Consider the following 24,987-nt stretch of genomic DNA (forward strand, 5'->3'; position numbering starts at 1 on the left):
CTAGATGAGGTTATGCAGCTTACCATGAGTAGCAGTGCTGTGGTGGAGGCCTAGCTTATGCCAAACCCATGCTTTTTAACAGCGTGCATAGTGTCTTTGCCAACCATTGCTACCAACAAGCCAACTTTCTTGCTGAAGTAGGTTTGCATCGTATCCTTCGGTGGAATCTGTTGAGATTGTTTTTCCGTATGGCATATTATATTCAGTCTCACCTCAGATGAGTCATGGCATTAACTTTTGAGAACCATGGCCCCCATCCATTCTAAATAGAACTAGAGGCCGCCTCGCAGGACCTGGAAGTTTTGCAGTGTACCTCTTCATCAGAGTTGGGAGGAGATTTTAAGGGTTTTTTTTTCTATCCTTTCCATGAGAGAAGCCAAAACTGACATAAGTAAGAACAAAGTTGCATTTTTAAACCAAAGAGTCTCACCTTTTCCCTCCAACTACATTGTAAAAACTAGAAACAGTCCACTAATAATGCTGCCCAGTCTTCAGGGGCTCAATCAGTTCTGCGGTATATAATGAAAGAAGCTTGATCACGAGATGGAAGAGAGAATGTGGGGGATACCGGGAAGCATCCTTTCTATGTCTCTGTGCTGCAGACACATTTGCATTCCCTTCTGACCCCTTATAATCAGCACACAATCCAGACCCTGGTGCTGCTGACATTGTGAAGCACACTGCAAAGGCACTGAGGTGGCATCTGGGGAGACACACGGTGTGATGAGAGACTCCCTCCTGCTGATCACACTTGGGTTCTAGTCTCTCTGCTGCTACCAATTTGAGTTCCAGATAGAAAGAAGAAAGGTCAGATTGGTCTCTTGACCTTTCAGTGTTTACTGATTTACCACATTGTTTTAATCAGCTTTTTTTTTACTGCTGTGACAAAAAGACCTGACAAGAACATTTCAGAGGAGGAAAAATTTATTTGGGGGCTCATGGTTTCAGAGATCTCAATCCATAGCCAGCTGGCTCCATTCCTTGGGGCCTGAGGCTAGGCAGAACACCATGGCCGAGGGAAGTGACTCATGATCTAGAAGCAGAAAGAGAGCTCTGCTCAACAAGCACAGATATAAACACCACAGGCACACCCCCAGGGACCACCTCCTCCAGCCTCCTTGAGTTACCACCCAGTTAATCCCATCAGGGGATTAATTCACTGATTGGGTTAAGGCTCTCACAGCCCAATCATTTCCCCTCTGAATGTTCTTGCATTGTCTCACACATGAGCTGCTGGGCGGCACCTCGTGTCTAAACCATGACACACATGTTCTGTTTAATCTCCAGCTTCCCAGGGTGCCCCAGTTTGTCCACTGCTGTGTCCTCTACCCCAGAGCCACATTTTCTCTTCTTCTTAACATTCCCATTCAAGTAACCCTAGATGAAATGGAGTATGTGTTGTGGGGAGATTGTTCTGTATTTCTCCTGGCCTGAATCTAGAGGGCTCTGACACACCTACCTGTGTTTCTCACCCTGCCCTCTAGAGAGGATGTCGGTGGAAGGGACTCTTGGCCCACAGTCTTCCTTCTCTCTACAACTCCATCATCCTCATCCTCAAAGACAATCTTGGAACCTTGGTCTTTAATATTAGCTTTCAAAGCTTTTCACCAGAATCTATAGGAAGGAAATACATTTGTGTATGTGTGTTTGTGTGTGTGTATGTGTGTGTGTGTTGCTGAGGATTGAACCCAGGCCTTGTACATGTAAGGCAAGCACTCTACCAACTGAGCTATATTCCCAGCCCAGAAATACATTTTTACAACCTTCTCCTCCGCGCTTCCCTTTCTCCCTCTCCCCGTCCCTCTCTCTCAAACACACATACACACACAGAAGTTTTAGAAACCATATTCAACTTGTACTATTTCCAATGCATTTATATTCTATTACATTCCAAGAAGCTGGTCATATCCCACCCAGTAAATGATCTCAGATCCAAGTTGAATAAATCAGATTTTTCCCTCTTCTATAACCAGAACCCTTTCCTCTTCTTCCCCAATGCTGGGGATTGAACCAAGGGATTCATGCATGCTAGCCGGGTACTCTATTATTAAACTCCATCCCCAACTCTCATTTGTAACTCTTCATTCATGTGATTGCTTGTTTAATATCCTCCCTCCTTGCCCTAGTGGACCATAAACTTTAATAGGGTAGGATTTGTTCATCTTTGAATTTTTAGAGACTAGTACAATACCTAGCACATAATAGAGGTTTAACAAATATTTATTAAAAGAATTAATAGACTAGTGAATGTGCCAGTTCTCCCTAGGTCTAGAATCCCATCACACTCCTCAAATCCAAAATCTGTTCCCCACTGTAGAGGTTGAAACTCAATATTATTGGAAGTGCTTCCCACCATAACCACTTAAGGCCCTATTGGTGTTTTCCTCCCAGTTCCATCTGTGGATAACCATGACAGATGGGCCATTGCATTTTGAAGAATGCTATTTCACCAAGTTCTTGCGGCAGGTGCTTGATGGTAGGACTCCTCAGAGGTAGGGCAGAGTTCTGGAACAAACAGGACACCTGGGTTTTCTAAATACTGACCTCTTGATTTGTCCATACCAAGTGAGTTTTTCCTTCTGGCTCACCCACTTTGCTTTGCTGGCTCCTGATGTCAGGTCCCAGGCCTATAAGGCTTCATACTCCATTAGCTGTCTACACTGCTGTGCGCTGTCCTCAGCAAACAGCCTGGGTTATTTAACCTGCCAGCATATGTGCTTTTTTGGTAAGTGGCTCTTAAAGAATTCAGACTACATCTCTAATGATGAAATAATTCCACATTTTGGCAATGAAAAAATGGAAGGGTTCTCTCAACAGACTCCAGTGAGGTTGACTCCTACCCTACACTGTCATAGGCTGGCTTCATTTGCTGTATTGTTGCAAGTAAATGAAGAAGCTAATACCTGGATGCATTTTCTCCATTAGGTACCAAGCACCTCCCCAACTCTCTCTTATCCTCACACAATTCCAGGTCATTGATGAGTAAAGCTGCAAACCAATTGTTGGGTAGGACTAAGATGCAGAAATTAATATTCACTAGACCAAGTGACCAAGTGGGACTTTGAGATACATATTCAGGCAATTTAGATAAGCAAACAAAAATAACTATAAAGGGCATCCCAAGAATGTTTCCTTTGACCTACTTTTTATCTGATAAATGCAGGAGAAGTGGAGAAATAAAACATAGGAGTATTTAAAGGATTATTCCTTGTGGTAGAAAGAATGTCAAATACATGTTTGAAAACTTTAAAATATATCTGTGAAATGATTTCATTCCCTAAGTGGTCTTACTGTTAAATTAAGACAGTGGGCACGTAATTTTTAGCTAATTTTCCAGTTCAATAAGATCTCCACCAAGCCCAGGAAAGTTAGATAAAGAGTGGTATGTCAGGAAAAAAAATGAGACTAACATTATTTTTAGATTTATTTTTAAATATTAAATTTAGCATTCCTTAATGAGCACTGAAAAACACCTGTGAATTACAAATATTGAATACAAAGTATTTTCCTTTTGACATTTCTCACAGCCAAGGTATAGTTCTGTATAAATTGTTATTCACATCTTAAATAATGGAAAAAGTGTTTTCTTATTGATCATACTATTTTTTTTAAATTTGCTATTTGTTTTTCAATGTATCTTTAAGGTCAGCAGGAAAAATAGATAAATTGCTGTTTTATATATCTTCAGTACTTTCACATCTCATAAACTAATCAAATGTGACCAAGTAACGAGCTGGCAGAATTTACTTGAATTTGCCTATCTATTAGCTGAAAGGGTATTTTTTGACAGCACATCTTCTGTGGCATCCATTTCTCATTTTAAAAATATTCAAAATATATTATGGCACAGAAATCTTTCCTTCAAAAGCCTGACAGTCCCTGGGGAAATAAGTATTTCCAGGCTAGAGATTCCGTTGAAAATATAATTGCTACTTAAAAAAAAAAAATACTTCTAATTCTGTTTCACCACGTGAATTCATACTGTGTCAAAAAGTTCTTATATGATCTTCTTTAAGTTAAAAAAAAGTTGAATAAACAAGCTATGCAAATTATGTGTTGAAACTTCAATATGTTCAAAAAAAAGAACCTTGTAAATACAATGCAGAGATTCCAGTCACTTGGAGGAGTCAAGAGCCTCATTTGGGGTGACTTTCCTGTGAATACTGTCATTGTAAAGGCACCTTCTGCCACATTCACCTCCCACCCTAGGCTTGTTTCCCCAGAGCAACAGAAGGACTCAGTTCTCTTGCTGAGTCTGTTTCTCCCTACACACTCCTTGGTCTGTGCCTTTTAGAGAAAACAGATTATCACTCCTTAACCTCCAAAACTTTCCATCATGTGGCCTGATTCGCTTCTGGTTTTACTTGGCCATGTTTACCTTTCTTCCTTTCAAAGAAACACCATTCACCTATGTTGTGTGCTCTTTTTTCTTCCTTTCCTTCTTTTATCTGATTCAGCAATTGAGGTCTGAGGAAAATTGTGACATAAACGAAGTTGCCTTTAGATTCTCCACTTCCTGCTCCCGCCCACCCACCTCCAACATGTTCTGGGATGCCCATCCACATGTGGTCTCCAGGGGTTTTATCGGAACCTGTCTTTGGTCTTTTCTCCCAGCCACCTTCAAAACCAGACTTCTACTGATTTGTCCTTCAACATGAACTGGTTTGTGACTCATAAGTACTTAGTGGGTTATCGCTCACAGATTGGGTTGTGTTTTTAACTGAGATAATGTTGTTACCAAATGCAGGGTGCTATCTGTAGACTCTGGAAAATTAGTACTTCCCAGGACCATCATAATCTTATGGCTGGACATTTGTGGCATGATAGTGCTGTTATTTCTGGGTGACAGAGGGAAGTGAGGCTCAAACCCAGTGCATGTTTATAGAATGATAACTGCCTCCAATCATAGTTGGGCCACAGGGTGGTCACTCCTTGCCCCGCCACTCTGAGCCCACTATCTTCCCTTCTTATTTCTCCTTTTGCATTCATTGTCTTTGTAACTGATGTTGCTGCAGTAAATGCTTCTTTTACCTAGGGCCACAGAGGATGTAGTGAAGGTAGAGGCAGCTGTGAAGTTTCCCAAAATTGAGGGTTGGTATCAAGGACTGTCAACCTTTCGGGTCCAAAGAGAACCCTATGGCGTGACTTTTGGAGACAGAACTGCCTGCCCAAGAGCATTCCCATCACCCCCCAATTTGCCATGCTGAGTTCTCCTGCCAGACCATAAACTCTGTGAAGCAGTAAAGACAAGTCACCATCCAAGGCTTAGCCTGCCTCTGACTACAGACTATTACTCCACAAAGGTAAATGAGAAGAGAAAAGCCAGTGATGTTTTATATACTGTCAGCACTACTCTGACAGCCTCAATAAATTTCCTTTCAAAAATTTAATATACGATATTGAGCCTTTCTTCCCTGTTCCTACTTGATCAGAGCGTTTCACATCTGCCAGGCCATAGTTGGCCCTTGAAAGGATATACTATTACTTTTAATTATGCATCTAGACAATTCATAACAGTCTGAAAGCTCTATAAAATTGCAGTTGGCCCAAGAGCCCTATCCCTTGTTTTAGAACACAGGCTTGGTAAGAAGGAGCCATGTCTTATAGCTATTTGAACTCCTCATCTATATTCCATATGCTAAGGATCTTTTCAGTTGTCCTTATGTCCTGGCATAAGCATTTGCCCTATTGTTAGGAGCATGTGGGGCTCAAGATGTGAGGGCAAGAGAGGGATGGGTTGTTTATTATTAAACTGACAGGAAATGGCCAAAGCTCATGTGCGACTATTTTCACTCGGGCAAAAGAGGATAAATTAATTGCTTTATAGAAATTCCTTTCTGCATTCTTTAGGGAAAATTTTTCCATGTGAGCTCAATGACCAAAAGGGGTGGTTTTGATCTCGGTAGCTTTGACGTTGTTCCTTGAAGAAATGAAACAATTAAAGGCACTGATTTCTTCTAAAAAAAAAATTACAATAATAAATTCACAGTAGCCTCATCAAAACATGATCCTTGAATACCACATAATACTGACTTCCCCTCCCACAACTTCTTTTTTATTTTTATTTTCTTTCTTGAACACTTCCCATTTCTTAGGAACACGATTTTCTTACCTGGAACCTTCCAGGCTAATCCCCAAATATCTTCAAGTACTAGTGTTTTGAAAAAAAAAAAAGAACAACAACATTTAAGGGGTCTAAAAGGAGGACATCCTATTGAAGAACTAGAATCAAATAGCAGAGTTTAGTAGGTGCATATTCCCAGGAAGGAGTTCCCTGAAGGTGGAGAAGGTCAACAGCATCTGATGCAGCAGAAAGATCAAGTTGGAACAAGACTGGCAAGGGGTCACTGGCTATCCAGGGTCAGTGGCTATCTCGAGATCAGCTTTTGCAGGGGGGGAAAGTGGAAGCCTGAGAATGTTGGTTCAGGAGGGAGAAGAAGTGAAGGGAGCAGATGCCTAGTGGTCAGGAGAGGGGAGCAGTGGGGAGATTGAGGCAGGTCACTGACCCCTGAAGGCAAGGTGAAGGGAAAGTCTTCTTTTCTTATGGGAGTAAGTAGAACAAGTTTATAGAAAGCAGAGAGGAGTCCAGGGATGGAGAGTGATTGTTAAGATCATATAAGGAAAGATCTGGAATAAGACCTTGAATAAAATTTCTGTATCAGGTGTCTCTTCTTCCCTCCCCATTCCACATCCCAGGAAACTATTTGGAGTTTTAACAGATTTTAAAGGGCTTCACTTTTGAAAAACAGAAAAAGGGGGCACAGGGAAATTTGGGGAGGTGTCAAATGTGTTTTTTATTGTGTGGTAATGGAAGCATGGTTTTTACCAAAAAGAGGAAATACATCAGAAAAGGCTTTACTTTCTCATGCTTGAGATTTATTCCTCGCCAAAACCCAAAGAGACAAAAGATGTACACAAAAAGCACATGATAGCTGATGAAAAACCAATCTTTCACTATTGCTCTTAAATTTTTTGCCCATTGCTAATATGGTCATTTGGATTGTTTTTGGAGTGTGTTCCAGGACCACTTATCCATGAAAGGTTTAATGATATTGGAGCTGGGTTCATAGTGTCAGCAACAGGCCAAAACCTGTTTTTTTTTCATGAGTTGGGGTAAAGTTTAAAGTTCTGTCTTGGTTAAGCCTTCACATGCTGAGTTTACATTGCTAAACTCCTGGGCAAAGAAAATACCAGAAGCCTAACTCCTCTAGAAGCTTTCTGAGATGTTCTGGGTGATAAAGTTTTTCATTAGACTATCTCTGTCTCCTTTCTTTTCTGTGCCTACTAGTAAAGTCTTGTGCAAATTTCTTAACCTTTCTTGGCCTCAGTTTCCTTTATAAAGTGGAGATAATAACACCTACCTCACAGAGCTGTGAGGATTAAATGATCTAATTAGGGCAGCCCCACTTAGAACGAAGGCACTATTGAGTGGGACTCACTTTCTTAATTGTAGGAATAGTAGAGATGATACTAGGTTTTTCCAGGTTATAAGGATTATAATTACACTCAGGTGAACTCAGATAGTGGTGAGTTATTTTAAGGATATATCAAAAAGTAAGAACAGGAAACTACTTAGCCATCAGACCCTCAGCACCAGGGCTGTTCTTACAGCGTGACAGGTTTGGGACTGGGGGGGAGGGTCTCTACCTGTTCCTCCTTCCTCCACTGCCAAACCTTCTGACGTCCTTCACGCTCATGGCTCTGCTCATTCATAGCTTCTGCTGCTTTGCATAGTTTGCTTACTGCCTCCTGAGTATCTTTAGGCCTCTGCCCACACCACAGTCTTTTTTGTGGTGCTGGGGATTGTACCCAGGGCCTTATGCATGTGAGGCAAGCACTCTACCAACAGAGCTATATCCTCAGCCTCCACCCTACCATCTATTTAGCTGGGCCAAGTCACTTATCGAAGATCACACAATTAGCAGATCATAAAGCAGGATTTTAATTATGGTTATCATTCCTTGGAAAATGATTACTATGTAAGGTAAAATGAGGACACTGAAGATAATTTCTTGTTACATTTGCTTATTTTTAAAAAGAAATTCTGTATATATGTTCTTGCATACATTTACATGGCTTTGTTATGAACATGAGTTTTAACTTCCTAATCTAAGGAAAACTAGGAAATGAGTGAAGTTGGTTTTAGGGTGTCCCAAAACACAGGGGGCTTTATTCTGTCCTTGGAACAAGGTTTGGTTCAAAATATCTTTTTCTCTGAGACCAGCCTTAAAAACCTAATTTTATCCTTTTTGCTCTCCATCCCTCCTGGAAGGTAACTGAATCGCTATTCACAACATTGCTTTTTGGGGAGACCCATATCCTCCTCAGCTCTGTAAGTCCCACAGAGTGGTCTGAGCTTCATTTCCTCAGTGTCCCTGTAAGAGATTAGGTGGAATATGTTAATCTCATGTAGTGACCTAACACTGTAATAGGTTTTAGTTTGTAGATTGGTCTCTCATTTAACTAATCATTAATCACTTGCTGTATGATTTTTATGTTATGTATCTTATGTTTTTGTTATGTATGTTATGTTTTTATGTTATGTTTTGAATGTTAATTTGCATAGCAAATTACAACTGATCAGGTATTTCTTTCCACTTTAAATCATGATACACAGATTTCTGCATATTGTATCCACTAAAAGCAGCCTTTTAAAGGAAAAAGACACAGTCTATTTTCCTGAGCACACTAAAGAGACTTCAGTTCTCATCTCAGCTTTACCATTTGCAAGGCTTGTTATCTTTAAGCAGTCCCTAGCCTCTTTGAGCATTTGTTGACTTTTCTTGCATACTTCATTGGAAGTGAGGCTCTGGAATGGGAAGGTGAGATTTCATAAGACCCTAGAAGTTATGTTGATACAAGAAACTGACAAAACTGGAGACATGTTCAACTGCCTGTCTGTGGGGAGCACAGTGCCGTGGGCCAAAAGGGCCACCATAGCAAGAGCTGTGAAGATACTGGCTTTGCACTCAACCACCCAGCCTCTTTGACTTGTATTATAGCTTCATTTCAGAAACTGGATTTGGGTTTTTCTTTTCTAAAATTGCGTTATTATTAATTGCCATGGATTAACCTTAGCTTAGCCTGTGTAAAACACAGTTACCTGAAGCAAAAGCATTTGAACATCCTCTGGGATCATAACCACAGAAAGGCAGATGTTCAATATCTGCTTACACATTGGGAAAGAGGGTGTGCCCAAGATTTTGAGATGTGTTCAAATGCAAGAAGCTTTTTAAAACAAAGTATTCTAGAACCGCTGAAAGCTAAAGCTAAGTGTTACTGCCTCATTGAAGATTTTTAAAAAGGGGGGGGATGCTATTTTTAGGAAAATGTTTTTCTTTTTGGGCTTAATATTTGGGAACCACATAGGAGAGCAGTTTAATAGGAACCATGATATCAACATATTGCATTCTTAATGTAATAAACCCAATCTAAGCAGAATTGCAAACTCTTGGTGGGTGCACCAGTGGCTGAAGAAGAATTTGGTAAACAAGATGGCTTTGAGAGAGATGATTCCATTCCACGATTTTATATAGATTAAGATTTCTGAAAAAGACCAACTTTGCAAAACTTCATGGATTCTTCATAGAAAATTAGGCCAGAAAATGAGTATTTCCCAACTCTTACTATTTGGTTATTGGCCAGTGTGTTTGGCTGAGCTGAGTGCATGCTTTCTGAAGCAAACCCAGTAATCATTCAGCATTTACATTCTACTTCATCCCACTTATAAATGAGCAGTATTATGTCTCTTTTATTTTTCATATAAAAGTCCTTCTCTTCCTTCTTACGTCCTTTCTCTTTTCTCATTCTTCACTTTTTTGATTAAAGTGCCTTGAAAACTTGTTTACATAATGGTGAGGCTTTACTTAGGGCTTCCTGGGAATCTTGGCCTTGCTGCATTATGGACAAATCTTTTCCCTGCTGGAGGAAGTGGGAAATTACAGACAGAACCACATTGACAGGCATTCTTCTCCAACTTCCATCCGAGTGAGCACCAAGTATGCATCATTACCTGGAATTTTGAAGTTGGTTTAATGGTAAGGTAGATTTCTCAATCAGGTTTTCCATTGGTGTTGAGTTTGCAAGGAAGTCTTTGCTTAGTTCTCTGAATGTGGTTAGATAAAATACATCTGAACTCCCGGGGTTTTTAAAATACGGATTCTGGCTGTGCTCTGACCAATGAATCCAAATCATTAGAGATGGGGCCGAGAAATCTTCATGGCTGACCAGCTCCCTAGTTGATTCTTCTGATGCTAAAGTCTTAGCATCACTGCTGGAGGAAAAAGAATTCCAGGACAGAAACAGAAAGGCGGGTGTTCAATATCTGCTAAAGTTAGCCTTCCTGATTTAATCTTAACTTGAATAGCAGGTCTTGACTTTAAGTTCTCTGAAAAAGGAAGGAAAACAAAAAGAAAGAATACAGAAAAAGGAAAACATAAGATTATCAGTTATATATGTTCCCAATTATCAGTATCGTGAATAATTTTCTGGCAGTCTCAACAGAATGTCTTTAGGTTGTCCTTCTAAAGATTCTGAAATTCTTTTGACTGTTTTAAGGTGGGTAATATTGGGTGAATCAATTATTACAGAAAGAAATAAATTTATATACAATCTTCATATTTGCCATGTTTCTTGAAAAAAGTACACACACACGCACGTATATACCATTCATGTCCTCTAGTCACTTATCATTTTTCAGTACTAAGATTAATAGACACCCATTAATATCAATTTTGCTATTCTTTAATAAAATAAGTATAGCATTACTCAAATGTCACATATGGAGAAACACACTAGATAAGATACCCCTTTCCAAAAACATTAGATAATTGGTGTTAGCTAGGATTCTTGACTTAAAATAAGTTCTTGGTTCATAACTCAGGCCTCACAACCTCACCAAAACAAATACCTTGCCATATGCAGCAGCCCATGCCTATAACCCCAGCAAGTCACTGAGGCTGAGGGAGGAGGATCACAAGTTTTAGGCCAGCCTCAGCAATTTAGAGAGACCTTGGCTCAAAATAAAATGAGAAGGACTGGGGACGTTGCTGAGTGTTAAAATATCCCTGGGTTCAATCCCAAGTGCTGCAAGAAACAAAACCAATACATAATGCTGTCACTGTAAATATTTAGTGCACAGAATGTACTCTCATTTATTAAGAAGTGATTGAAGGATTTTTACTTCCACATATATATCACACTAACATGATCGACACTTCAGTAAGGGATAACCAAAGAACTCATTTTCACACCCTGATGGAAATTTTATTAAGGATACAGCATTAGGATTTTTTTGGCAGGTCATAGATAGAACACAAGAATGAGGCTCTTTCTAAGCCCAGCAGGAAATAATATTTCCAGAAATGATAAAGGACATAATGGCTTCCTGGAAAATGTTGGCAGAAGCCTAGGCCTTGCTCCTGGCAGAGGATGAGTGCTGAACCTGAGTGAGCATAAATTTGCCTATCCAGCCAAAAATCCTGGAAGAGGAAGACTCAGTTCTGTAAGTCAGCCAGGTTCTGTTTCAGAACCTCATCTGGTCTCCCAGTTCTTCCCTGCTTTAGTATCTTTGTCTGTAAAATGGGCATATTACTGATTCATTGGAGAGCTGTTATGAGTACAGACTTGCCTTTACACACTGTGCATGGTTCCTGGAACCCATCAAGATATAAAACTCTGAAGCCTAAGGGTGATTTCCTGTGTTCTGTGAATGATTAAACTTGGTTAACTGGGTTCCATCTGGGTACCTCTCCTTCCCCAGCAGTTTTCCCTTGTTTCCACCATCGCCACCTCTACTTGCCTCTAGCATCTGCTGTCATGAACCACTGTGAGCTTAAAGGATCACTGGTTAGGGCAATACTTAACACAAAATAATGGTGGCAGAAGCACAGGCATCAATGCACACTGAATATAAGATTCCTAAGGGCTAGGCGCGGTGGCTCATGCCTATAATCAAATAAGAGTTTCTCTTTATTCTTTAAATTTCCTAACCTTGCTCTCTGTCATTCCAAATATTCACCTTCCTAACCTCAGACTCCACCTCACCTCAGAGCTTTTTCCTAAAGTAAACAATAGTTAATAATTAGTAGCTTAAAAACTTGGGAAGGATGCAGTTTCTTTGTTCCCATTCGCCAAGCTAAAATAAATTTTGAGGAAAGATGGAACTAGTTTGTCCTAGTTTGGGACTAGGACAGAAGGGAATGGAGGGATCGGTTGTGTGGGGGGTATAGTGACTGTTAAATTCAGCTAAGTAGGAAATACAGGCATCATTAAATGGATGACTGTTAGAATCTTAATCTTCCAGTTAACTTGCTAGGCAGGGTTATTTAGGCTGAGGAAGGATGACTAAGTCCTAAGTCATTGAGGGGAGATGGGGAAAGGGAAAGGGGGCTAGCAGGCAGAAATGATATTTGTCTGCTAGCAATAAATCAGTGGTTCTCAAACTTGAGTGCCAATCAGAATCTTTTGGAAGACTCGTTAAAATAGATTGCTAGAACAGGCACAGTGATGCACACCTATAATTCCAGTAACCTCGGAGGACAAGGCAAGAGGATTGCAAGTTCAAGTTCAGCCTTAGTAACTTCGTGAAGCATTAGCAACTTAGCGAGAATCTGTCTTAAAAGAAAATAAAAATAAAAAGGCTTGGGGATGTAGCTTTGATAAAATGCTCCTTTGTTCAATCAACAGTACCAAAAAAAAAAAAAAAAAAAGATGGATGGGCCCCATCCCTTTCTGGAGTAAAGTCTGATAATTTACAGATGTTGCTGGTCCAGGTACCATGTTTTGAGAACCATTACAATTGAGAGTGTGTATGAGGATATGACAAAAATTACCTTATTGTCTTCAACTTACTGTCTTTGTCTGTCACAGGTTGAGCCTATGTTCAAATTTTTTTTTTCAAAAAAAAATTCTCTTGTGGAATGTGATGGACATCATTATCCAAAGTACATGTATGAAGACACGAATTGGGTGTCAACATACTTTATATGCAGCCAGAGATATGAAAAATTGTGGAATATATGTGTAATAAAAGAATTGTAATGCAAAAAAACACCAGAGTACAGGTATGAAGATATGAATTGGCATGAGCATACTTTATATACAAAGATATGAAAAATTGTGCTCTGTATGTATAATGCATTATAATGCACTCCGCTGTCGTGTATTTAAAAAATAAAATCAATTAAAAAAAATTCTCTCTCAGCTACCTCAGTAAGTTCCACAGTTTAACAAAGCAAACTCACAGGAAAGGAAGGACTAATTGTTCCACTTCCTCTTGAGGTAAAAAGTGTGTGTACATTACAGCTCAGTCATTTTAAATAGCAGAGTTCAGAGGGCTCTCAGGTCTTTATGAAGCCACCCAAGTCACACAGAGATGCTGCTGTGTCCCTACTCTGAAAACAGTCCCATTGTAGAGCGTTTCATAAATGCAGAACCTGAGACCTCTAAATTGGCTGGGAAGCTGGTCATGCTGACACAAATAACTTGGGTAAAACCCAGATCAGAGTGAGAAAGGAAAAAAAAAGGTGTCTTTAATCAATATCATCGAACAACATATGTTAAGTTTAATTGGTTCAGAAGTGAGTACAGGGTTCTAAATACGCAGAGAACATGTTGTATTTTGAAACTCCAGGAGAACTTAGAAACCAAACAATGATGAAAGGAACCCTCCAGAGACTCTTAAGATACTCTCATGGTAGATTAGAATGTGTGTGTGTGTGTGTGTGTGTGTAATTTCTATCATAAATTATGGCAACCACAGAACAAATATTTTGGAAAGAGAAAAGAGAAGAGAAAAAACTCTCTACCTCTTTTGTGTAACTGTGAATAAAATTTCCTTCCATATGCTTTTGAAGAGTGTGCTTAGATTTAAATGCAAATCTGAAGCTTGTGTAACTAGCCTAGTGAAGCAGGGTTTTTGGAGTCAGGCAAACTTGGCTTCAAATCCTCAGACTAGACATTTCCAGCCCCCAGGTCTGCATCTGTTGAATGGAGATGATAAACCTGGTTTGTCTCTGGATGGATTCAGTGACATGCTCACCGTGTGCTCAACACGGGGCTCAGCATAATGCAAACACTCAGGAAACGGTAGCATCCTTTTCTGTTTTCCTTGAAAGACTTGTCAACCTTCCACAATCCCAATAACTGGAATGTTCTTTATAAAACTAGGCCAGAAGTATGCCTAGTTCTCTATTCTATGCAGCTGGCAGAATTTCATCCCACAAATTCATGGATGGTTCAGGAGCTGCTTTCAAGAAGATGTGTATGACTGGCCTATCCAGAGCTTGTGCTACCTGGGTTTTCCTCAGAGATGAAACCCTTCAAAAAGGAGTCAGTCAAAGTAAATGAGCGGCCTTTCGTGCTCCTGCAAGTGAGAGGGTGGTTCTGTTGTTTTTAGCTAGGCTGTGTGGGTTTGTTCTAACACCACGGATTACAACCTTACCACTGTGGGCCGCTCCAAAAGCCATTTTGGTAGTCTATATGAAAGGTTACTAGGGAGATGGGTGACAGATTTTGACTCTTGAAGATAGTTACAGATAACAATAGGCAGAATAACCAATTAGTTCATCAACTTCTTTAATCCGAGGAAATTGTTTTATACATTCTCTTATATTGTTCCTAAGGAAAATTGGTAAACTACTAAGAAGGACAAATATACAAGCCCTTTGACCTAGCAATTCCAATTCTAGGACTTTATTCCACAGAGATATTTATGCATGTGTGAACTAACCTATGCACTTCTTTCTGAACACTATTTATTTTTTTTAATTTGTTATTTTTAGATATACATGACAGTAGAATGTATTTTGGTATATTATACATACTTGGAGTATAACTTCCCATTCTTGTGGTTGTATATGATGTGGAGTTATCATGCTTCTGTATTCTTATATAAACATAGGAATGTTATGTCCCATTCATTCTACTGTCTTTCCTATTTTCATTCCCCTCCCTTCCCTTCATTCCCCTTTGTCTAATCCAATGAACTTTATTCTTCCCTCCCTCCCCACATTATTGTGTGTTAGCATTCCCATATCAGAAAGAATGTTGGACCTTTGATTTTTTGGGATTGGCTTATTTCACTTAGCATAATAGTCTCCAGATCCATCCATTTCCCAGCAAATGCCATAATTTCATTCTTCTTTATGGCTGAGTAATATTTCATTGTGTATCTATACCATGTTTTCTTTATCCATTCATCTGTTGAAAGGCACCTAAGTTGGTTCCATAGCTTAGCTATTGTGAATTGAGCTGCTGTAAACATTGATGTGGCTGTGTCATTATATTAGGCTGATTCTAAGTCCTTTGGGTATATGTCTTGGAGTAGAATCACTGGGTCAAATGGTGGTTCCATTCCAAGTTTTCTGAGGAATCTCCATACGGTTTTACAGAGTGGTTGCACCAATTTGCAGTCTCTGGACGCTATTTGTGCTGGTGGAAAGTTGCATGTAAAAAAAGACTAAAAAAGTATTGCTCACCTGTGTAACAGAACATGTAGGCGCTGTGGGAAAAAAAAAAACGAGGCCACTGAAAGTCCTCATGAAAAAGGCAAATTGCAAGTCGCTAGGAAAAGGATAAACAAATTGTAGCATATAATGGAAGACTCTTCTGTAATAAAAAAGGAACTAGTGGTGACACTGCAGCATAGAATAATTTCAAATACTATGTGCCCATTCTTTTTAAATGGGAGAAAGATTCTATAAATGTATTTGCTTGTGTACCAGCTAATTATTACCTGGATTGTTGATGGGAAGGGAACTATATAGCTGGCAGACAAGAGTAGGAGAAAAACATTTTACAGTGTTCTTAATGATACTTAATGTTCTTGTTGATACTTCTACATTTGGAAATGCAAAATGTATTACGTACTAGAATAAAAATAGAATACCCTACAGGTTGGGGGCATAGCTTAATTGATAGAGCACTTGCCTGGTAGATATGAGGTTCTGGTGTTGTGCAAAAAAAAAAAATAGCTTTTACCTATACCTATGTTTGGATATTACATACAGTTTTTCTCTCTTGGTATTTTCTTTTGATGCTTTACCCAGTTTTATAAAAGTTGATTTAGCCTATATGTATATGTAGAAGATTATATTTAAAATTTATATCTTTTTGTATATTTCAAACCCCACATTGTCATCATTTTTATATTCCTAATCATACAGCTGTTATCATTTGGGTTTACCCCTTTGGTGTTCTTTATTGCTTTCAGAATTTCTGTGCTTCCATCTGGGGTAATTTATCTTCTGTCCAAAAGTAAGACGCAGCCTTGCTAACTAATGGACTAGAACTCAAATATTCTTAATATTTTTCTTTTAATATGGCTCTGTGAGTATTAAATTCTCTGTTTTTGTTTGTATGACCAAGTCTTTATTTCTTCTTTACTTATGAAGGATATTTTCACTGGGTAGAAAATTCTAGATTGGTATTTTTTTCTGTCAGTGCTTTAAAAATATCATTGCATTTGTTTTTTGGATCTCACTTTTTTGACTGAAAAGTCGATGATCAGTGTTACCATTACACTTTGAGGTTAATGTCTTTTCCCTGAATGTTTTTAAATTCTTACTCTTTGACTTTCAACAATTTTACTATAATGTATGTAGATTTGAATTCTTCTGTGTTGATTCTGATTGGGATGTAGAGCTTATGAAGTTGCATCTTTGATATTTTAATGAATAATATTTCTTCAGATGTTACTTTTGTTCCTCCTTCTCTTTTGGGACTTCAGTTTACATATGTTAGACCTGCAGCTTTGTTTCTCAACATGCTTTTCTGGAAACCACCACTCCCCCACATACACACTTTTTGGTTTATTTTGTTGTTGTTGTTTTGTTTTGTTTTTAATCAAAGCAGCTACAAACAAAAAACACCCAACCTTTACAAGTGTTCTTTTAGGTGATTATGCTGCTTCATCAGTACGTGCAGATTATGCCAGGAAGGAACTCACTTATATGATGCCACATACAGGCTTCGGGGAGGAAATGTCTTAAAGAGACGCTGAGGACAGTGAGTCATCCTTCTGCTCTAGGATTGCTACTGGACCCCTCAGATACTTAATGCATCTAATAAATGTCTCTCTTTCTTCAGAGGAATTTTCCAGGTGAAAGGATTTGGGGACTTTCCTGTGAGGAAAAAACTGGAGTTTCACAACTTGTTCATAAGGGGAAAAGTCTAGTCATGTTTCCATTTGTTCAATCAGCTTTATAGAAGTTGTACATTTATGGTGTACTTGTTTAAGAAGAGATGGAAACTATGAGAAACTCTAAACCTGAAATAATCCATTATGAGGTCTTGGACTAAAGAACTTTGAGGAATTCATTCCAGACTCTATTTACACACACGCGCGCGCACACACACACACACACACGGATATATGTGAATTGATATGTAAACGTATACATATATATATATTTAGACTTTTACAAAGTAGCTTCCAGGAACCACTCACTCTGGAGCCAGCCCTGTGTGTGCATACCTTACCCACACTGTGTACTATGATCCAACCCTTTGATAGTGACACCCTTCAGAGCCGGTCTTTCCAAATACAACACATTTTTAAACCTTGATTTTTTTTTTTAATGCTACATTACCCTAAACTTGCAATTCAGGAGATTTGAGGTTAACATTCTTTCACTGTTTTTTTGAAGCAAATCATTTCTAGTCCCCAAACAATAGCTATTTGCAAGGTTTAGTTAACCATACGTGGGTATATCCGTCTGTATACCACCCACAAATGTCTATCACTATTATTTATGACTATCTCTCACTTTACACTTTGTGTTTGTTGGGTTTTATAGTCAGTTGTTAGTTACACGTTTGCTTTTCTTTACTCCTCTCCTTTTTACTACTTAAAGCATACCAAATTCAGGAAAAGTGTCCCCCAAACCTCTTAAAATACTTAGAGATACGGTTGTTCCTTGAATCACTTTAAAAATCCTTCCAACACTTGGCTGCTGAGTAAACCGACATGTAGTGAAATAACTTTCTTTCAGGGATGAAAGCCAGAGAGAAGCCCTCTGGGGCCACATGTTTTCCTAGCACAGCTGCTAGTGTGGGTTGTGGTTCTGATTGTTCCACTTGGAGATTCTTGCACATCTTTGCCAGTGACAGCTGGCAAGATGCCCAGGAGATCAGATAGTCCAACCCCTTCTGTTTACATGGGATAAAAGTGAGACCCAGCCTTGCTAACTAATGGACTAGAACTCAGACAGCTGGTGAAAGGCAAGCCTCAGCACTGTGCCCCTGACTTTTCACTCTTCTTTGCTCTTCTAGGGGCATGCATTATAAAGAAATGGGCAGCATGACAGTTAAAATACTTGAAGTAGGAATGAGGAAACCTGATGTCTAGATGTCATTGGTTAAAAAAAAAAAAGTTTGTTTTCTTTTCCATCAGTTCTCCTTCTACTTTTTTTTTTCTTTCAAAATCTGATTGAAAAGTTTCTTGATCCCAGAAATGTCCTAAGCATTCCATGTCTGAATCTGTAACTCCCTCCTGTTTGCTCACAAGGAACTGTGCACATTCCTGTATTATAATACTATGTTATGATACTTATTGTATTATAATTAACCAATTATCTGTCTGCTGGTAGATATGAGTATCTGGTGTTGTGCAAAAAAAAATAGCTTTTACCTATACCTATGTCTGGATATTACATACAGGTTTCTCTCTCTTCCCACCATGCATTATACTGAGCTTCATACAGGCAAGAGCAGCATCTACTTCAACTTCAATCCCTAGCACTTGGTGAAGGGCCTGGCACTTTTTGTGCTCTTAATGTTTAATGAGTGTATGAATGAACCCAACCATTCTCTCACGGATTTGCAGTTTAAGTAAATACTGGGAATTTTTAGTATAAAAAATCACCTGGGATTGTTGCCTTAAAATGCAGTTTTCCAGGCCACTCTACAGGAGATGCTGATTAAGAACTGGGGTAGAGGCCAGGAATCTGCACTTTGTTAAGCAGCCAATGGTTTGATGCAAATGGTGCAAGCTCTAGTCTATGATTAGTTCACTGGATCTTAGTCCCAGATGAATACCACAATTACCTGTTGCTCTGAATAAAAACTTATAGTTTCTCTCTCTATTCACTGCCGTGAATTCCTCACCACCACACTTACTCCCCATTATGGAGTAAAACAAACATGTTAAACAAACCCCAAGGCGCCCTTCCAGTAAACTTTGGGAAGATAATATTTATAAACTATTTTGAGTTTTTAGAATTATGTTATCTCAGATCATTAAGGGAATATTTTCATGGTGTAAATCTAGAATTATGAAATTTATCTTGGACATGTCAAATTCGGTTTGAGAATCAAATGAAGAGGGAAATAAACCCTCCTTGTGTGAGCTCTTGCTCTGGCTCTGCTCCTTTTTGTGTAGGCAGATTCCCCTTCACCAGGACCAAAGGAGGAGTGAACAGTGTTGATTTGGACACTGGGATGCTACGTGTTCTTTTGAGACTGAAGTTCCATATTAGTAAACTTAATAACTGACATTTATATAACTTTTTAAAATTCCAAGTAACATATCCTGCCTGGGTGCTATTTTATATCATTGCCTTTTTAAACAAATTCTGAACTTAAACAATTTCATAAGAGGAAGAACTGCATGAGGTAGTCATATAAGCTCCCTTATATGGGTACTGAAAGGAATTCTGATCCTTTGCTATATTTCTACATACCGAGGGACCCTGATTGTGATTTTTTTTTTTTTTTACACTATGGTAAAAAGAATGAATTTCTTGAGACTTGGTTTGTGGTTCAACATGGAGTCAATTTCGGTAAATGTTCAATATGCACATATAACTCTTCAGTTAGGTTTCATAGAAACTATATTTTCCATTTTAAATTTTGATTCCCCCACCCCGCCAGGCTAATGCAGTGGGATGCTCTCTCCATTCTGGGCAGTGAGCTGCAGCTCAAAGCCAGTCACATGATCAGAAGGGGAACAAGTGAGACACTTTAATAGATACACACTTGGTCTGTCACCACGCTGTGGTGTACAGTAGGTTAGATGAATTAATGTGTTTTGGACTTACAACATTCTCAAATTATGATGGGTTTATTGGAACATAACTCCATAGTTTGTGCAGGAGATCTGTTTATTGTAATGTGCTTGTATTCTGTTCTTCATATTTTTTTTACCTGTAGCTAATCTTATATGCATTCTCCATAAGTCAACCTAATTCGTATTTTTGTCATTTTATATGGAAAAATAGTATCTTTTGTGTTTTCTGCTATTATTTGCTCTGTCAGTGGTCTCCCTAGCATTGGAATTTTGGGTTGTTTTCAGTTATTTGCTATCATATAAATAGAGTTTTTATGTTCATTTCTGCTCAAATTATATTTTTCTTTGCATTAATTCCAGAGGGTATATTCTCCAAAGTGAGCTGATTAGATTAAAAAAACGTAATGGCAGTTTTATGGTGCTTTTTGCATATTACAGTATTACCTTCCAGAGACACTGAACCAATAAACAACCCCTCTGGGGATCTGGGGCATGCTGGTTTCTCTACTACTTGACCAATGAGGAATTTTATTATTCCAGCCTACTTCTGCTAGTTTAATATCTGTGGAGGACCTCACAAGAGAAATTTTATTTTCATGATCTTTAAGGGAGGGGTTGGGTTTGTAGCTAGGTGGTAAGATGCTTGCCTAGTATGTGTGAAGCACTGGATTCAATTTTCAGCACCACATATAAATAAATAAAATAAAGATTCATTGACAACTAAAAACTTGTTTTTAAAAAATATCTTTAAGGGATATGAAACAATTTTTTTTGTGTGTGTGTGGGATGACTCACTATTTTTATTATAAGGACGATTTGCCTCCGTATTTGACAGTTTCAAAGTGACAGGCTTAACTGCCTTTTTGAATACTGATTCTGTGTGGGTAGGAAATAGGATCAGTGCTCAGTGTAGAGTCAGACCTGAAGTGTCAGAGAAGATCAGTCACGTAACACTGAATTAGGAAACTCTTATGTGACAGATTGGAGCAGAAATGCCAGTTGACCCTAGATAAGAAGGACTAGAGAGTAGAAATATTCTAATTTTATGACAGATATAAAATGATGGAGCCTTCATGTGAAACAATAGGTTTTGCTTCACAATGAAAGCAAGAATTTGTTCCTCCTGCCTCATTGATCCTCTCCGATGTCATTTGCTTTCCTTTTCATTTTCTGACAGTCCCACTTTAGACAGACCACTCTGGTCTATTAAAGGAAGGGTTTAGGGTGGCCACGAAACAGGAACATTCTATTTGAGAGACCTTGGGGAAGAACCTGGAGGCAGAAGTCCCTGGAGAAGTCATTCTTGTCTGTGGAAAAGGTCATCTTGAAGGTCAGAAAAGGTCAGGCAGGGGCTTTTGCTTGGTTATCTTGGCCCTCTGTGAGGTATGTTTATCTTCTCAAGTAAATAAATTGATTGCAGAGGTGGTTAGAGTTCTGATGGTGCCGAGCCCAAGATACGATGTTTATAAGAGTCAGAACTTTTGCTTTGGACAGCCATCGGATCTGATTTTTTAAAAATTGGCAGCTATCCAGCTTACAATTAGAATCAGGCTATTAAGCACTTAGTGACAAAATCTGAAATTTTCCTTCATTCCTAGTTGTCACACTTGATTTGACAGTGTTTTGCTTTTTCTTGCTGGAATACTTTTACAACATGTGCACACATGCAACGTATATCTATCTACTTTATGGAGATATAATTCACACTGCAGAGTTCACCCATTTAATGTGTACAGCTCAGTGATTTTAATGTTCATGGAGTTATTTATCCATCACCGTGGTCAATTTTGGAACATTTTTGGTCTAAAAAGAAATTTTTTACCCTTTAGAAGTCACTGTCCTTTCCTCTATAGTGCCCCTAACCCTATGCAATTACTAATCTATTGTCTACCTCTATAGATTTTCCTATCCTTGGCATTTCATATAAGAAATCATACAATATGTGGTCTTTTGGTTTAGCTTGTTTCACATAGGATAATGTTTTCAGGGTTTATGTGTGTTGTTGTGTATGAGTACTTCATTCCTTTTTTTATTTTTGCATTGTTAAGTTGCATTGTAATATTACTTTTAATTTATCCATTTCTCAGTTGATGGATATTATTGTTGTTTCCACTTTGGGGCTGATGTGAGTTCTGCTGCCACAAATGTTCATGTTTAAGTTTTTGTGTGGAAGTACCTTTTCAATTCTCTTGGGTATAAACCTGGGAGTGAAATTGATTGGATATATGGAAACTGTATGTTTAACTTTTTGAGGAACTGCCAGATTTTTTTCCAAAATACTTGTGCCATTTTACATTTGCACCAACAACGTGTTAAGTACCCCAGTTTGTTATTGCCCATGTTTTTTTGTTATAGCCATCCTGGTGGTCATAAAGTGGCATGTCTTTATGATTTGATTTGCATTACCCTGATGGCTAATGGAGTACTTACTCCTAATCTTAGTATTTTTATATACACTCTGAAACTTTAATAAAGAAAATGCTATGAGAAATTAAGGAGTGCAGTTCATGCTGGCTTCTGTAACCTCCTCTGGGGTTTCAGAGTCCTTGATATCATAATGTGAGAAATCACCATATGCTCCACATTCTCCCATTTTCTCCTGTTCTCACATCCATTCATCATTCAGAACCCTGGGAAGGAGGCATGATGGCCCTGCCTTGGGTTAGGTACCCACTCTTTTCTGTTTGTGTTTTTACCTGGGCAGCACACAACATGAGTGAGCATTTTGAAAGGAAATTGGGATGCTCTTGTGGATGGAGAATGGATGCCAAAAGTAGGGCCAGAATCTGGGTTTCTTGCCTTTCTCAACCTATCACAAGGCTGGGAGACAAGCAGACCATGTTAGAAACTTTACCATGCAAGTACTTAGAAATTATGCCCTATACATTATCATGGAGAAATATAATAAGTTTTATTTATATCTCAGTAAATATTATATTGAAAATTTATATCTGCCTGTTTGGGATACGCAGTGTGTTTCAAATATATGGCCTCATTTGATCCTTAGTAATCAGCGTTAGTTTCTTATAATATTTAGTAGTGATATAAATATTGTATGCTTTGGCCTCATTGTACTTTTTGTGAACTAACCTGAGAATCTAACCACTAACATAATGATATCATAAGACAATGTGGTCGTAGTTCCAAACAAATGACTGACAAACAAGTGCCTAGAAGTCAACCTGTTTGTAAACAGGGGTCACTGGCCTGTAGTCTGTGTGAGCTGGTCTAGGTAGATGATGTAGAAAACTCTGTCATATTTGTGGTTCCTGACTACCAGAGGCATTGGCTGAAGAGTCAGCAATGTCAATATGAGTGATGCAAAGGATAGGAGCAGTTTGGAAAAAATACAGTCCTTAGGAATTACAAGTCGCATCTAAAGTGCTTGCAGGGAGGTAGGAGGATTCCTATAACAGTTCTCTGGGTTCTCTGGTATAGCAGGCAACCAACCCAACAGGTTCAGCTGCTTGAATGAGAATGTCTAGATCAAAATGGAAACCAGGGTTTAAAGGATTCTAGTCAGAGATCAGACATCCTCATATAGAGCTAACCCCTCTGAATGGCAGGAGAGAAGGAATCAAATGCCCTGTATCTTTCTCTTAGGTCTTGAATTCTTCCTTTTGCAGTCAGTCCTGGGCAGTAGCCATAATTGCAGGCATCCTGGCCCCTGAGAACTTCTCAAGAGTATATATTATCAGATAAAACTACAATGTCCAAGGGTAATTTAAGACAATTCTGACTATTACCCAGCCAAGACACATTTTATAACATGATATCAGAGATTGTGCCTATAATTATCATGATTTTTAAAAAATGATCACTTCATTTAGATTTTTCTATTTTAATTCAAGGTATTCTTCAGCAGAAATAAGGAAACAGTTTACCCTCCCACCAAACCTTGGCCAGTATCATCGACAGAGCATAAGTACATCTGGCTTCCACTCTATTCAACTAGTAAGTATGGGTTCCAGGTTTACTTAGCAAATGGTCAAGTGCAGAAGTGCCCAGCCTATGTGTTTGCTTCCTGTTTGGCTTTAGGTCTTCTCACTGCCACATAACATTCTCCACCCACCAGTTCATAAAGCTGCCTGCTTTTTTTTTTTTTTTTTTTTTTTTGTACCAGGGATTGAATCCAGGGGCACTTAACCACTGAGCCACATCCCCAGCCCTTTTTGTGTTTTATTTTGAGACAGAGCCTTGCTAAGTTACTAACTGCTCACTAAGTTGTTGAGGGTGGCTTTGAACCTGTGATGCTATTGCCTCAGCCTTCCAAGCCCTGGGATTACAGGCATGTGCCGCTGCGCCTGGCTCTGTCCGCTTTTGACATAATATTCCTCTCTCCCTGAGCCAATCGGGGCTTAGAGGGTAAATAGGACCCAGTGGGACTCTGATTCTGACACCTCTCAACTTAGAGGGCTTCCAGGCTACTCAGTTTCACCCAAATGATAGTTCGTATTTGAGCAGAAGGGCTAACCTGGAAACTTAACCATCATTAGTAGGATGCTTTTGATGGGGAAAAAAAATCTATTCAAAAATCTGAAAATTTCAGCCCAAGTAAAAAAAAATCTTTGTTTTATAAAATCATTTTCTTGGAAGTATAATTTACATACAATAAAAATTGCCCATTCTAGGTGTAAAATTTGATAAATTTGGGCAATTTATAGTCATTTAACCTTTACTTAAATCATGTCCATTCAGTCTCCTCTCTCAGCCCCCAGCCCCCAGCCCCCAGAGCCCCTACTAAAGCAACCACTGATCTGCCTCTGTGGTTCTAATGTTGCCTTACCTAGAATTGCATACAATTAAACTCATACAGTATGTACAAAGCTTTATTTTTAAAACACATTCCCCCTTTCTAGTTGAAGATGATCTACATTTTTATATTCACACCAATTGTTGAGTATATAGATATAGATATATACATATAGATAATATAAAATATTATTTGAGGACTAAAAGCCAGATATGTGCCAGGTGAG

General features: G+C 38.8%; 1 protein-coding gene across 5 annotated transcripts in view; it reads left to right on the plus strand.

Annotated features, from left to right (window-relative positions):
- Positions 1-24,987, plus strand: part of Dock8 (dedicator of cytokinesis 8) — a 221,015-nt gene that overhangs the window by 21,009 nt on the left and 175,019 nt on the right. For 3 of the 5 annotated variants that reach the window (XM_078047567.1, XM_078047566.1, XM_078047568.1), the window contains exon 2: positions 23,860-23,962. The exons of the other annotated variants lie outside the window; for them this stretch is intronic. In XM_078047567.1, coding sequence (XP_077903693.1) covers positions 23,860-23,962 — 103 coding nt within the window. The remainder of the gene's footprint in view (positions 1-23,859; positions 23,963-24,987) is intronic. 5 annotated transcript variants of the gene reach the window in all.

Source organism: Ictidomys tridecemlineatus, chromosome 4 (assembly GCF_052094955.1).
Source record: "Ictidomys tridecemlineatus isolate mIctTri1 chromosome 4, mIctTri1.hap1, whole genome shotgun sequence".
In the NCBI taxonomy this organism is placed as follows: Eukaryota; Metazoa; Chordata; class Mammalia; order Rodentia; family Sciuridae; genus Ictidomys; species Ictidomys tridecemlineatus.